At 39.9% G+C, this 16,515-nt stretch overlaps 1 protein-coding gene across 2 annotated transcripts in view; it reads right to left on the bottom strand.

Annotated features, from left to right (window-relative positions):
- CHST11 (carbohydrate sulfotransferase 11) overlaps positions 1-16,515 on the bottom strand; it is a 130,341-nt gene that overhangs the window by 64,674 nt on the left and 49,152 nt on the right. For both annotated transcript variants that reach the window (XM_075274564.1, XM_075274563.1), the window contains exon 2: positions 803-888. In XM_075274564.1, coding sequence (XP_075130665.1) covers positions 803-888 — 86 coding nt within the window. The remainder of the gene's footprint in view (positions 1-802; positions 889-16,515) is intronic.

Genomic DNA, 16,515 nt, shown 5'->3' on the forward strand with positions numbered 1-16,515 from the left:
GCACAATGGACATCACCAGCTTCTGACAGGCTGCACTGTCTTACAATGGGGTCCAAAGGGTTCTTCTGATGTGCACTTCATTTTAAAATGAAAAAGCATCCAAGTTCAGCTGTGAATGTACAGTATGTGAATGTAGGCGTATCAGGGAATATGCAATTCTGTTTATTTTATGTTAAATGCCTTCTAATTTGAATTACCGTACTCTTGGAAACCACCAAGGTCTTATGCACATAAAAAACATGTGCACAGAGCCTTATGTCAGTCCCTACAATCCTTTATCACTGAGCTAAAGGCACTCTATGTCTCCATATGGTGCTGCCGTATGGCACTGCATCCTCCACTACAAGAAAGGCTTTTATATACATCTAGGAATCAATGACTCCATAATACAGTATGTGGTAATACGTCTTGATATAGGACAAAAACATGTACCACAGCAGTCCAATGTTTCTATGGGTGCAGTATTATTGATCCCTACAATGTGCGTTAGTCCTAAGCCTTTCTGCTTTATAAGTATTGGACCATTTTAGATTATATATATTTATATTAGCTTTCTGTGTGGTCAAATTACTTTTCCCACTGACCATCAATAGTGATCTTTCACATATCAGAGAACCCTGACCAACCATATATTTGGATATTTCATCCACCAGCCTTATCACCTCTTCACAAGACAATTGTAATTCAAGGCAATGTTGTAAATCATAGTACATGGACTATATTGTACAGAATATGGGTTACTAAATGTCATAATGCAAGACATAAGAGACAAAAAACATTAAAGGAGCATTCTATTACTCACCTGTGTTGGATTGTAGAGTTGCTGGAGTGGACTGCGTGACCCCTTCCGACAGCAAATGTCCATTCCAAATGGATTTCTGTGCATAACTGTGGAGAGAGGAAACAACGTTTTATTGTTATAGCATAAGATATGCTCTATAAACCATATATGCTATATAAACAATGCAGTGTAGCAAAATAACAATAACCATAGCCCATAGATACTGGAACACGGCAGAAATCCTGACATGCCTGGGACTAAGCTTGGAGGAACTTCCCAGGGCTTATGAACTGATGACCTATTCTTAGTATAGGTCATCAATTAAAAGTCTGCAGGGTCCAACAACCAGGTCCCTGGACATTCAGCTATTTGAAGGGGATGCAGTGTTTAGGTGAGCTCTGCAGCCTCTTCAGTACTTACCAAGCACAGCACAGAACATTTGTGTAGCAGCTGTACTTTGTATCCCAGCTCAGCCCCAATCACTACAATATGGCCCACGAACATGACGTCACATGGCCTGTGAAGCAGATTGGGAGTGCCACTGCCTCTTAAATAGCTGATCCATAGGAGCCCTGGTTGTCAGACCCCCATGGATTTTCCATTGATGAATATCATTTGATATTGATGCAACTCCATTCACGCTAGCAATCTTTGATGCGAGGAGGGCATTCTCACTTACCTTTTTGGAACAATGACAATGCCCTCTTTTCGCAAAAAAAACTAATTTGCATATTGACAAAAAAAAAAAAAAAAAAAAAGAGATCTCTCAGCAACAGAGGAACTAAATCAAAAGGGGAAAACACCATTTGACTCAGATGACCCTAACCTATCTGTGGGGCTGTGTTGATATGGTGGGTTCTGGTGAGAGACTCCATTTAGCCAATATTTATTTGTAATAAAATATTGACTATATTCCTTATGAGTTATTCTATCCATTTAATATATGCTAAGTGATAGATATTAAAATAGATTTTTAATCAAGAAAGGAAAGCACTTCTATGATGTAAGTAACACAGCACACATGCTGATACCTATATCAATAGACAAAGGTCTACAGGATTCTCAGAAAGCACAATGGATTTTATTCTGTGCTCAGGTTCTCTCTCATATTGCATATCTTGCATTTGCGGAAGCTTTCTGTCCTGAGATGCCAGATCTGCCACCGTCCATCAGCGTGATGTTCTTCACCACTGTGCTGCCTCCTCATTTCAGGGTAATGTGTACTAGAAATGACAGCACCCTAAGGTGCAGAGAGGAGAGTGACCTCTGCGAGGATCATTTGAACGGTATCCTTTATCCTGTATAGTCTTGCCAGTCACAGGCATTGCCTTTTACTTCCACCCTCCCCCACAGTAAGCTTTCATAGCACAGCTTGGAGTTCACACCTTTCTATGAACCAGAAATTTCATTTTTTAATAAAACACTACGTGGCGCTTTGGTCTCCGGCAATACACACACTTGGCTATAATTGCTATAGGAAGACTGAATGATTCTTCTGTCCACTAATATAATTTGTACATCTTCCTGTGAGATCAATGATAGAGTCCTAGATACAGTAACAATATAGGAATATAAAGCCAAGTACAGGCTATTCAAGAAATTAAGTAAAAAAAATGGCAAAAGAAGTGTTATAATTGAGAAATTGTTCTTAATTTCAGGTGTATTGTAAAGGAATGTCTTACATATATTGTATGCATAGTATAATGGCATTCCTAATACAGAACAATATTGTAAAATTAATAAACGTATTATGTACATGAATGGCTGTATTATGGCCATATACAACCTCCAAGTTGCAGTAAGCAGTAACAGAGCACTATTAGGGACTTCTATGGGCTCAACATCACCCCTATATGCCTGAGATTTCATACATGGCTCGCTCCATTATACAGATAGTGACACCCAAGAACACAGTTCCAATTATTAAACGTCTAATTTTATATAAATATTTATGGGGTTTCCATTTTTATTACACTTCGTGTGTTCAGCTTCAGCTGCTTGACCGCAGCATTAAGGCACACGTTGCAGTCTCTTTACTGTCCACTAAGCAGAGCACTCTACATTGTATAGTGGCTGTGTTTGGTATTGCAGCTCAGTTCCATTCACTAGAATATGGCTGAGCTGCACACAGGACACTTGGCTTAGATGCTGAATGAACATGATATCACTGGCCTGTCAAGCAGAAGCACACAGCATACATTTTTGGAGGGTGGGAGGGAGAAGGGGTGGCAATTGCAGTGTGAAAATGTTCAGACCATGCCCCCTCTAACACAAAGCTATACGTCTTCTTGGAGCCCCCACAGTGCTTCCTGCCGCCTAGAGTATACCCTGTCCCTGACCTTATTGAAGGAAAATAGATCTTGGTACCGTGTTAGCCAGTAGATATGAAATATAAAAATTGAGAATCTTGTAGTTGATACTTTTATTAATGGCTAACCAAAGTGATGACAAAATGATGACAGATTGCAAGCTTTTGAGTCTTTCTACTATTGATGGTCCATTTTTAGTATATGCCATCAATATTACATCTGCGGGGGGGAGCAAACAGCGAGGACATGTGCAGATCAGATGCATAAAGTAGAATGACTCCCAATCACTGCCTCTGCACAAAAGTGAGTATTAGCTCAGAATTTACGTTTCTGCTCTCCAACCCTGCTGTGATGTGTTATGTACATCTAGAATAGGAAGGAGCGAGATGGGCCAGGGAGCAGAGAGATAAGAGCTGCAAACCTTGGATCTGGGACTTTTTAAGCACTAGTTGTGACAATAATTTTGCACCTCCCACATAGTCTCATGATTTTATTCTGTGCCCAGGTTCCTTCATGAAAGCAAAAAGTAGCGAGGGAGTTGTACAACATTTATGATCATTAATAATATGGCTCAATTGCTCAATAGATCACTGAGATCTACCCCAGATACAAGCTGGCATAGAGCCCAGAGGAGGAGACGCCGCATTTATGAAGAGGTCTCTTCTACTGATACAGGGTATATGGACACTGGTGTGGAGAATTCTAGTCTTCATAAATATCCCCCAATAACTTGTGTTGCATAGGGAATGTAATTTTGCTATAAATAGCTAATTCACTATACAAAGCCCTTGACTGACAAATAATCCTATACAATATGAGGCAATCACAAATAAAATGGGAAAATGAAGGGAAGAAAAATAGTTATTTATTGGTGTGTCCTGCTAACAACCTCCTCGGGTCCTAAGAGTTTCAAGTCACATTCTTTGAAAATGTAACTTCCTGCCTCCACAGTTATCTTTGCCCTTGTCCCTTCTCAGTGCTCTTTCCTAGGATAGAAGTGCTACTGTATTAGCCGGGGACCAAGCTACAATTTATTCTGCAGGTTATGGACAGCCCAGAGTAAGATTGGGACTCGTAAAATGACATTTATGGTAGTCAGGCTACTGCATAGAACAATAAGAAACATCAGTAGTAGTACGCCGGATTTACTCATATGCAGAATCCATGATCAGATTATGTGTAAACCTGTATAGGTATAAATCTTATTACACAATATATATTTTCCATAATAAGGAAATGTATTCGTACAGCGCACAGCATTAGGTCTTTTATCCTTGCTGTCTAAGCGGTTGCATTATAACAGTTCATTCCATTATCAAGATAAAACAAACGCTTACTGAAAATAGAAAAGCCAAAGTGCTGCTTTATACATTTACTACACTCTGTTTTATTCTTTTTCCTGAGGAGGAAAGCGTATATGTCATATTAAAGGAACAGCAAAGGAGGTGGAATTACTCCTAGTAACAGACAGCACAATGTACTAATAAATAGAATGCATTCAAAGATCCCATTACCTAAAAACACATGCATGAGAGTGTGCAATACAAGTGAATTACAATACCCTGCAATGTCTGTTTCAGCTAGATAAGATGCTACAAGGTGTAACTTGGATTATACCAGCAGAATTCTCTATTTCCAGCACCCGGATCGATGTACAGTATATTCTAGCATTGTAACACTGTTAGAAATGTCAGCCTGTGTGTACCATGGTTAGAAGAGTTATATCCTAGTGCTAATGTATGTGGCATAAAGCTGATTTCCGGATTCCTTGTTCTTTTTTTTTTAATTTATAGCATTTTTTCCACATTAGCTTTAACTTTTACTCAGTGGTGTATATTCTGAATATTTATGTCTTGTTAATAGTTCTTACATGCATCATAATAAATCTTGAGTTAATAATGCAGACATGCAAGAACGCATTTTCCATTTCCTACTGATAGCAATAGGAAACATCTAATCTATTGTAGCTATTTATTAGCTAGGCTCGCATTCACTAAAAAGGTCTGACTGGCAGTGTAAACGTAAACCAGTCTATCACCAGATACGCAAAATTTATCATAGTTCTGTGCGATAGATTTGGAGAATATTGCATCGACCTAAACAATTTTGCGCTTTTTTAGGCCATACTTGGCATACTGATTTTTCACCAGAAAACTGACAGCAATAAATTTGGAAAAATCCAGTTTCTAATGATTTGGAGCAGAAAAACTGATGTTTGCACTTTGCTAGAATGACGGATGTGTAGACATGATTTCTTGAGTCCTAAAAATTACCAAATAGAAAATGCAATTTATGGAAGAATTCTGGTACAAGTACCTTAGTACCGCTGTCCTTGTGACAGTATATGGAGATTAAGACTGCAAGCCCCATGGTGATGACACCAGTGTAAATGAATCTATTCTTTGTTTTCTGCTGAGCTGGTGGGATATACTAAAAGGATAATAATGTAAATTATAGATAAGCAGAGTTAGTATATTATATTACATTAATATTTGATTGTATACAGAAAAATGCTGCCCAGTACAGTATTTTTACTGGAATTCCAGACAATGAAAAGGCCTTTTACAACACGCTTCATTTCTTTTCTGAAACAGATACCGGTTAAGGCTGAAATGTGCAGAAGTAGTACAGCGAGGCTTATTAAATGGAAATATTGGCACAGACCGGCAGGATTGCAACAACAGCTACTGTATTACCAATGGGAATGTTCCTAAAAAATTCTCCAGAGGGGAAACAACACATGAGCTGGAGGCGGTCTCCCTCATACTTATTGTATCTGTGTCATATTTAGCAAGAGACCTAAGAAATCAGGCAAAAAATTCTTCAGTGCTGTCCAGCTTCTCCTGGGTACTGGCCAACAATGATAAGGAGGGGGAATTAGTTATGAATTATTTGGTTAATACTTTGCTTTACTCATCTTGAGTTACTCATTTGCTTCTCTATTCCTGTCCAAAGTTAAAATTTAGAATTTAATTAGCATCTGTTAACCCCAGCCGGCATTATAAAACCATACCTCCCAACTGTCCCGAATTCCACGGGACACTCACGATTTCGGTGTCCTGCCCCGTGGTCCTGGTCGGACGCCAATGAGCTGAATACATAGGTGTTTAAAGCAGGAGCTGTCACAGCTCAGCTCCTGCTTTAACGCTGCGCTCCGGCATTTGTAGGTGCGATGTAGGCATGACACAGGGATCGATAAGGTGTATGGGTTTATTTTGCTTAGTTGCTTTTATACATGTTCTAGGCAAAGGGGGGGGGGGGTCATGTTTGGCCAAGCTGTTAGAGATGTTGATGCCCGCAAACAGTGCGGGTACTGCTGATGGGTCTCTGCTGTATAATACAGTGGAGACCTGGCAGCTATGGTGGTCACTCAACTCCTAAGTGGCTGCTATAGTACAGCAGATGTCAGGAAAGGGTTAGCAGAGAGAATGTGGTTTATTGTGGGAGCTCATACAACAGTTAAAGTTGGCCATACACGTTATATAAAAGTCATCCAAACCTACTAATTTTATGGAGCTGGGCAAACTCTTGAAAAGATCACTGAAGGCCTGCAAATCCTCCCTGATGGCAAATACGAAGATACACCAGACACAGTAAATGCCATATATTTAAAAACACTTCTGTCTTTGTTCGTGTGGGAGATAATCCACTGCCAGAGGGGCCAATAAGTGTGTATGTGTATGGTGGAGCTTGGAAGAATAGCTGTTGACTCACAGCTGCACGTGTTCTGCTGACATATTTAGTTGTATGGCCAACATTACAAAGCTCAACCTAAATTGTTAGATTACATGATAGTGAAATGAGCTTAAATGCTCTCTGTTTCTAAGAGCATAATTTGGAAAAAAATGGCATGGATGAGCCCCTTTTCCACTGCATTGTACCAGATTGCCTCAGTTTTCTCCATTGTGAAAACATACTACAAAAGTATCTGGGACCAGGTACCGGCTAGGTACTACATGAGCCAAAGTTTTACAAGAAGGTCACTTGTACACACATCGTGATTGGGGCTCTCCTTTTCTTAAGTCCCATTTTATATATAGCCTACGTCCACGGTGTGCGCACCCATGAAATCTGTATGAGGAGTTAAAGTCTCCTTTCCAACCACGCTTTACACTTTCTATTCCCAGGGCCATTTCACATCTGCGTTTGGGGAGTTCCTGAATGGAAACCTATACGCATTAAAAAGCGGTTACCTGGGAAACCCGTGGACCACCATAGACTATAATGGGGTCTGTGTGGTTTCCACATGAAACATGCGGAGAGAAAAGTACTGCAAGCATGTAATGTGCAGAAACCAAGCGCAAGATGTAAACCGGACCTTAGTATTGTGAGAAGTGGGTGAATAGTCAGACTATACCATGTATTTCAGGCCTTTGGAAGCAGTTTGATCACTTGAGTTTTCACATCACGACTCCAGCACACAGACAAGCATGCTTCTGTCAGGAAGGTCAATAAGTGTAATTGCTCTAGAGATTATTATGCATTTACCTCTTGCTGGGAGGAGAAGGGACAAGGCAAAGATATATTAAAGCTATTTATAAGGAGACTCTCTTGTGATGGGTGACAGCAGTCTGAACATGCAGCAACCTCTCTCTCGTGTCAGGCACCCTAGCCAGGCGCATTGCAGGAAATGAGAAATAATTAGCCATTACTCTGCTGCATTTCCATCAAGGACACCATATAATGTACACTCGGGTGAGATCACTAGGGACTAAATATAGTCTCGGGAGAAAGTGAACTGCTGCTGACAGGAAGGGATGAATCAGGACTTTATTAAAACAATTTACAACTATTCAGACTATTGAACAAATGAAGCATATTGGAAAAACACTCCTATATACAGGAGAATATTAGTAAGAACTCGCTGGTAGTTCAGTAGTGGTGGCCGAAATACAAGACTACCAGCCCCCAGATAGTGGTTTAAGAAGCTCACAATCTCCACCACATATATTAGTAAGGGTAGGTTCACACTTGCGGCCGGTCTCCGCTTTGTGGGTTTCCATCATCTGCCCGAGAAACCCTGACAGGAGACGGAAACCCGGCAGTCAGTGTCCACCCGTGAGCGCCTTCTAGTCTCCGTGGCGAAACACCCTGCCTTAGTGGGACAATGTGTTCTATGGATTACAATGTTAAACGTCCCCCAGATAGTCCCTTTGTGAAAAGAAATTCTATAATTTTTTTACATACATTTTTTTCTAATTTTATTTATAGAGATTATAACCATCTACTAAAACAGGCATGAAAGAAGAGGCGATAGATGATCTTTAAATAATAAAAACCTGTTTACATGGAAATAAGATAAGATAATCCTTTAATAGTCCCACATTGGGGAAATTTCAGCATGTTACAGCAGCATAGTAATACAGGTACAGGATAATACAGAGTAATATATTACAGACGTAGACACACATAAGCTGAGTGACTGTAGTGAAGTAGTGACTGTACAAGCAAAGTATAGCACTTGGTTTAGTCACATTTTTCCTGCTGACAGACTCCCTTCTAAGCATTACCAGGCTGGTTGGATCAGGTAGAAATATTCCGATGACATCACAGTGCCAGACAAATGCTGAGTTATATTCAGAAGCAACTAATACGGTTCTCTTTTTTATTTCATTATGTTCTAATTGGTTTTCACTGAACCTAAAAGCATTTGGCAGGTTTAATTTTATGAATACTGGCTCGGCTACAAATACTGTACATGGCCAGTTAAGGTGTTGCAAACTATACAACTCACAGGATCCCTCAATTCTTACACAAATTATCTTCTTATAACTGATAGGGGGCAGTAATGCAATCTAACCAAGGACATGTACTGTATGGTATTGTGGGGGTACTGCAGACTCACAGATAAGTACAATAAGATGGTACTTTCTGGTTTTGGACCCATATCAGAGGACTATTATTGTAATTTTACTCTTGTGGTCCCTGTCTACTTCACTTATTCACTATAATAGGATGCTATGTGCCACGTTCTTGACATTCTGAGGCATGTGTTTCTTTGGTGATGGTTACATTTGTTTACTTAAGATGGACGGGCTCTGAAACGCACAAAATGCAGGCAAGTTCTCCTTCATGGTAACAGTTTATGCTTTATTCCACTGAACAACTGTCTTTTGTATATTTAATTTCACATAGTTGGCAATGGTCCTTTATTTCCAGAGAGCCTTGTTTTATGGGCTGTGGAGATATTTGTCATTGGAAATGTCCCTGAATGTTGGCATTGACCACTATTGCTCTTATATAGCTTATTGAATGAAAAGCTCATCTATTTTTACTCCAGAGGCTCAATAAAATAGAGTTCTATAAAGAAAACTGGGGATGTATTGTCAACTCCAGGATCATCATTTTGCAGTTTGCATAGTGCATCAGCTCAAAAGGAAAGAAAAGTTTTGCAATATTACTAATACTATTACTAATATTTTCACTTCACAGCTAAACTTAAAACAAAAATGTACAAGAGACACATAATATCTAGATGTCTTGCCAATATCCTTGAGAACCTTTTCTTATATGCCGTATTGTACTCTTCCACTTGAGTGTTACCATTCCACTTGTCAAAGGGTATTTCCCAAAACAGTCTGATACTGTCAGCAGGATAAGGCATGAAAAAGACAATCTATTATTGTACAGGTTGATTTTTGCACGACTTTTGTTCCTTTTGCATCTTGCTTGCTGATTTTCAAAATACGAGAACAGGGGATACTTTAGCCCAACCAACTTAGCCACAAAACTGGTACAAATTGCTGAAACCTACAACTGGACCTCCCGCCATGCTCCTGAATTATTAAGAGTCTGGCGTCTTATTAGGAGGCTTAATTCAGCCTCAGTGTGTGCCAAAATTGCACCAAAATGTGGGCATTTTTTTTGTTGGAAAATAAGCTACCTAATAGTGTATGCTAGATAGTGTAAAGATGCTGTTGACTTGTTATCCAGCACTAGACACTGTTGAAAAATATCTGGAGTACTTTAAGAGTGTTTTCTGAGATAAAAATACCTATACTAAGGATACAGTAGGGTCATCAATATCCCCACTGTGGGACTATTAAAGGATTATCTTATCTTATTAGTGGGATCCAGACCTGGCAACTCCCAATAATAATCTGACCTCAGCAGCTGATACTCAAATAAGGGAACAGGAAGCAGATGGCTCCGTGTAGTGGTCAGATCAGGTACTGCAGATCAGCCTCCATTAATCTGAATGGGGCCTCAGCTGCAGTGACTCAGTTCCGTCACTACACAGTACAGAGCTGTCTTCTTCATCTGCCGAGATCAGCTATTTAATGGGGGGTGTCTGGGTTAGAATCCTTAATGTTGGCCTAGATATGAAATAGAATTGACCATCAGGTCTTTCAGAAAGCTGGGTAATAACATCCCCTATGGCAATTCTAACTAACACTATTACTCCACTATTCCAGAGACAGAAATGGCTACAAACTGGTTGAATTTAATGTTTAAAAGCCCGACAGAAGAGAGGTGAAGGATCTCTAGTATCTGCCTTTTTTATCTTATGGGGAAATGATCTTCAGAAATATACATTATACTTTCTGGGCATCTTCCTTAGCTACAAACTACATATGTATATGATTAGGTCATTTACTTTGCCTATTAGCCCATGAAATTCATGGTTTTCCTGAAATGTAAAGCAAAGGAATATAAATAGCAAAAAGTTGAGGCCACACAATGTTATGAAAGGCAGAATGTGTAAGAATCTTCATGGAGTGAATAACCCCATATAAATCTAATCGGATTATTCTGACATAGGAGCTGTGCAGCATGTGGCTACAGAAAACCTTATTTCTGTCTCGGATTCAGAATTCAGCTGAACACTAGAAATAAACTAACGCTACAATAGAAAAGACACCAACTTAAAGCTAAGACCCCACATTGCGGTAACAGTTTGGTTTTTCTTGTTGCAGATTTTGCTGCTGTTTTTTTTAAGACAAATCCAGGAGTGAAACCTTTATATTTCCCTTTCCTGTTGAAGCCATTCTTGGCTTTGGCTCAAAAAACCACAACAAAATTTGCAACACAAAAAGCATCTTTTCCGCAATGTGAGGCTTTAACTTCATAGTGGTATTTCATTGTTTGCCCTCAATGAATATCTATGGAAAAAGCAACAGTTTCTAAATTCTCTCCTGAGAGTTCACCCACAATGGATTCAGCAATAACTAATATTAAATATTAAAGATGCCTGCTGGTTTCTATAAATATACGCACTCCATATATTGCATGCAAAGCAGTCAATATATGCAACGGGTCCATAGGTGCTACTGTATGGAGATGAATGCTTAAACAAACAACATCAATTCCGCAGCAAACCTTAACATCTCAACTCTGACAGGCTTTGAAGTGGTGTAAAAACAGCCTTCGCTATTTCAATCAATGACCTTTGATGGGCCTGATGTATGTGAAAAGGTGTGCTTTTGCATATATTCAGACAGTATGGATTGTCAAGCCTTTTGCTCTCTTTACTGAAGGATTTAGAATACAGAGAATCCTGCACCAAAAACAGGCCACGTGGGGTTTATAAATGTTCATTTCATGTAATAAATTCAGCACATACATAGGAAGCGTGTGGATACATCGTGGCACGAACAGCTCTTACATCAGGCAAATTGAATTTCTGTACTTTGTGTATGGAATGAAATGAAAATAATAATGGAAATAGGAGAGCCCTTTAAATAATGCTGTAGGTGATGGAGTCTGGTGTGCTAACATTTACTACTTTCAGACCGTGTGCTGGAAGTCATTTTGTGGTAAGCAATAGCCCGGCCTGTAATGAAGTCAACAGCTCCACCACTGTGAACTAACTCGGCTTTGTTTTCATTACTCTTACACACAAAGCCGCAAAGCAGCTCCGGCTTCTGAAAAGTTATGAATGTAATGCTAATGATGAGGAGGAAAGTCACTGGATACAAAGGCCTGGACACAAGATCAGAGACACTTTGTATGCCAGTCACAAATCAAACAATTTCTTACAAAACAAAACCAGAGAAGAGAAATGACCTAAACATATAAGGAAAGAAGAGACAAACCGTACGTAGTGTATAAACATTACGAGTGCACTGTATCTATTAGAATGTATTAAAGTGACTGTAGATGCAAACAATGCCCACAACTCCTTAAAATAACAAACTCATGTAACATGCATAAGGACAATCTTCAGGCCCCTTAATATCAGTTTTGTCTTTTCTGTTGCAGACATATAAGCAGATCAGTGTTGGTTCTGAAGACGTGACACATGGGCGCCAATAGCCCAAACACATGAAGTGGGGTCTAAATAAAAATCAGGGGAAAAGAAGTATTTAAAACATTCCAAGAATTAACCAGGTGTACACACAGGTACGCAGCGGATTACCAGGCAGGTGTCTGATTACTGGGCTGTGACTGTAACGAGCTGTGCACCTCTGTGTACATCACATGACCATGGACTGTAAATCACATGACCATGGTCAGAGTTTTATCCTCTAGAAGTAACAGAATGAATGACAGCAAGCAGAGATCTAGAAAACCGCGAGAAATTGATACAGAAAGTAGATTGGAAAATTGTATATCTTGTTATTGTACATTTGTTTGTCAATATTGGTCTGAAAGTGACCAACCCCTTTCAGCATTATTACTAATATACATTCCTGTGCCCCAGGACCCCATAGGGCAGCTGGTGAGGTCAGAATCGACTCCTCTCTGTTCAGGCTGCAGGGCCATTGGGTAGAGTGGATTTGAACATCAATAAAGGTCAGTGATTCATTCTGGCCTTCCTAGAACCCCTCCATAGATTTAACCTCAGGGCTGGCTCTGGGTGACCGGAGTGTATATTAGTAATAAAACTTAACTACTGCTGAAAATCTACTGGTAAGCTTTATTACTCCCTAGTTAGAACCTTTAATGGTTTAATTTACCGACAAGAAACTGTAGCTACAGTGAAGAAAGAATAGAATATGATAAGAAACAAACTTGTGTTTCTCCCTCTCCTGCATTTCTCTCTGGCTATTTGGCCTATGATGGACTCTTTAGAAGCTCCCCAGTTGTCTTCCCCCTTTCTGCATGCCAGCTGCTGGTTCCAATAAACCTTCCATTGACTCCACTTCAAGTGACTTTGTGCATTCTCTCCTCCACCATTCATAATACAGACACCGATTCCTAGTGGTCTGTCGGCCATCTACAATGCCATACACACTTTGGAGATACTTTGCATACAGAAAAACAAGTATTCAATCCATAAACTCGTGTTGCCAAAACGCATAACAGTGGATTTCAGAATTTCAATGTATAGGGTTGAAATATGTAGTGAAATATCCTGCAGCAAAATCCATAGGCGTCACGGATTGTCTATGGAATTGCTGTGGATGCGTCACCAGATTGGTGGTGAAGAAAATTTGGAAATGCTAGTTGTACCCTTCCCAACCCATGCCATACAGGTCTTCAGTTTTGTGAAAATAGTATACGTCAGTAATTTTTTTTATGAAAAAAAAATATATATTTTTTTTATGTTAATAACTGTTGCACTACTGACAGTCAACTGCATCCTAAAATTGTAGTAAGGCTCCATTTACATTGGCACTTTTATCCGTTCCATCAGGTGTCCAGTGTTTCCGACACCAAGTATAGGGTACCCTGAAGTTCTATTCTTGATGTCACAAGAGGAATCTGCCAGACCATCATAAGCCAAGATGACACATCAGGACTCTTTAGGAAATTGTTTAAAGTGTAGAAATCCTTCTGGTAGTGAAAGCACAGCCCTAATAATAAGGCTATAAACTGTATGGACACTACCAAAGCTTTGTACTGAAGATTAGTCATTCACATGGAAAGGGATAATGTGACAGTTTTATGGGATATGGTGGATGCTGCTGCTTAACCATTGCACAGACACCAGTGGGGGTGAAATCTGTCACATGAATCACTGATCTGCGCTCAGGCACATTACAAGCTAGCTGGATTACAAACTATTTTCCCCATCCAGACGTAAAAACTATTTCAATGAAACGTCAGGCACATTGTTCCAATGTTTGTGTATTGACTTGGCCGGCTGTATCACCAGCAATAAAGTATGAGCAACACTTTCCAATTTGTGCTGAGCTTTAGCTGTAACATTTGGCAGTGGTCACAGACTGTCATATAGGAGTCGTAATAGTGCAGTTTTACCAGGTAATCCATGTTCACACCATGTTTACCACCTACCGTATATCACATGTACTCGATTGTATATGGATTTTATATGGTAGGAAGACAGAAGAGGGGGGAAAAAAACCCATTACCTTTAATATATTCATAAATATCATGAAATTACCAAACACTGATTGATTGTCATAGCATTTTTTTCCTTTCTGTTGATGCTTCTACTATAAAAGATCTTCTGTGGTAGGTGGTTAATATACCGCCAGAAAGCCAAGGGTGTGCAGCACCCCCCCCCCCCACAGTACTCTAACATAGCCATGTACTGTCAGAGAGGGCATTCCTTACCGCCCAGCGATGACGCACAGTTGTGAAGATTGTCGACCCCTCCACACCCCCTGTGTATGTCTAAGGACAAGTACAGTCGGGGAGGGGGGGAGGGTCGTTCCTCACAGCACAGCTAGACTGTCAGGAGTTCCCTTCCGACAGTGGGTAGAGGTCAGTGCTGAAACTAACGGCACAGATCTCTTCAGCCCCAGTGCACATAACGGAGAAGCCGACAGTGCGCTGAATTCACTGTCCGCTTTCTAGCGGTATATAAAACTGCATGTGTATGAGGATATGAAAGGTCCTCTTTGAGAGCCTTATATGCATCTTACCAATCGATCCTTATGTCTTATCTGATAGACTTATGTTTTCGGCCTTATTCACACATCAGTTTTTGTTTAGTGTTATGTCAGTGACTGTGAGCCAAAACCAGGAATGGAGATTATACAGGGATAAGTTATAATGGAAAGATTGTCACCTCTTCTGCGTTTTCAGTCCAGATGCAAAACTTTAGGACATGTTCACATGTAGGAATTTGGTGCTCATTTTGAGACAGATTCTGCCTCAAAATCCTGGGCAAATTCCATCTGGAACAGATTTGAAACAACTGAAAAGATTGACAGTAAAAAAAATAAGTCCTGCTTGATCTTACTGCAGCGCGAGACACCCAGTGGATTATCTCCATTCATCTGGGGCTATGCTGGAGGGCTGGAAAATGGAGAGGAAACAGGGGCAGTAGTACAAGTAAAATCAGAAGCACAGGTATATCCATACACTTTCATGGGTACATTTGTCCCACCATGCTCCCCCTCCCCCCATACCTTTTGCATAGAACTGGTAAAATGTTTTGGGAAAAGTTTATCATGGTGTCCAACACTTTCTAGTTATACCCTTTGACAATTTGAGCGAAATCTGTGTTCCTGTTGAAGAACAGGGAAGTTTTACATAACCCTCCAATACATGGCAAATGCGGCATGTTACATTTACTGCACTCATGATATACGACTATACTGTATATTGTGACTACAACTGTCAGTCAATGTGAATTATATCCTGTCCCACTGGACATTTTAAGTGGAACCATTTGTTATACGATAGAAATGTCAACCTTTCTTTATACTAAATTATAGAGTCTACTTATCTCAAAATAAAATCTACTAGAACTATATAAAGCAATAAAAGGCTAAGGCCCAAAATAGTGAGCTGCAGCCGAAAAAACGCTGCGGAAAAGACTGGCAGAAACACATCGCTTCTATTCTATATCTATACTGAAAATGCCAGAATTTAGGTATAACTTTTTTTTATTTATGTAGATTGTGAGCCCCATATCGGGATCACAATGTACATTTTTTCCTATCAGTATGTCTTTGTAGAATGGGAGTAAATTCACGCAAACACAGGGAGAAACTGCTTGCAGATGTTGTTCCTGGCAGGATTCGAACCCAAGACTCCAGCGCTGCAAGGCTGCAGTGCTAACCACTGAGCCACCGTGTTATCCCCTGTGCTTAAGTATAACTGACATGCTGCGAGTTACAATAACCCAATGGTTTTTGAAATTGCAGCATTTCCTCTGCGGATAATTTTCTGCAATGTGAATGAAGAGCCAGTTCTCCATTCACTTCTATGGGTACGTCTTATTTTGAGCCAAAGCCAGTACTAGACTGAGCAGAAGGGAGACGCATAAGTGCTTCCTATGTATCTACTCTATATTCAATCATGGCTTTGGCTTCAAAAACTGCAACAAATTCTGCAAAAAAAAAATTCTTTTTTTTCCAAACCGTGGGGCTTTAGCCTAAAAATATTCCTCAGGATTTGTTTAGGATCTGACTTTCCAGTAACAGCGCCAATCTTACCTATAAACTAGAATAATGCCACCGATCTGAAGCAGTCATTTCTGTTAGGTTAGGCTCTCTGCTGTTTGTGTACTGCCGTCCAGGACTGCCCACCTGACAGATGACTTAATTAGCATATTCGGTACAGAAA

This window comes from Leptodactylus fuscus, chromosome 5 (genome assembly GCF_031893055.1).
Source record: "Leptodactylus fuscus isolate aLepFus1 chromosome 5, aLepFus1.hap2, whole genome shotgun sequence".
NCBI classification, from domain to species: domain Eukaryota; kingdom Metazoa; phylum Chordata; class Amphibia; order Anura; family Leptodactylidae; genus Leptodactylus; species Leptodactylus fuscus.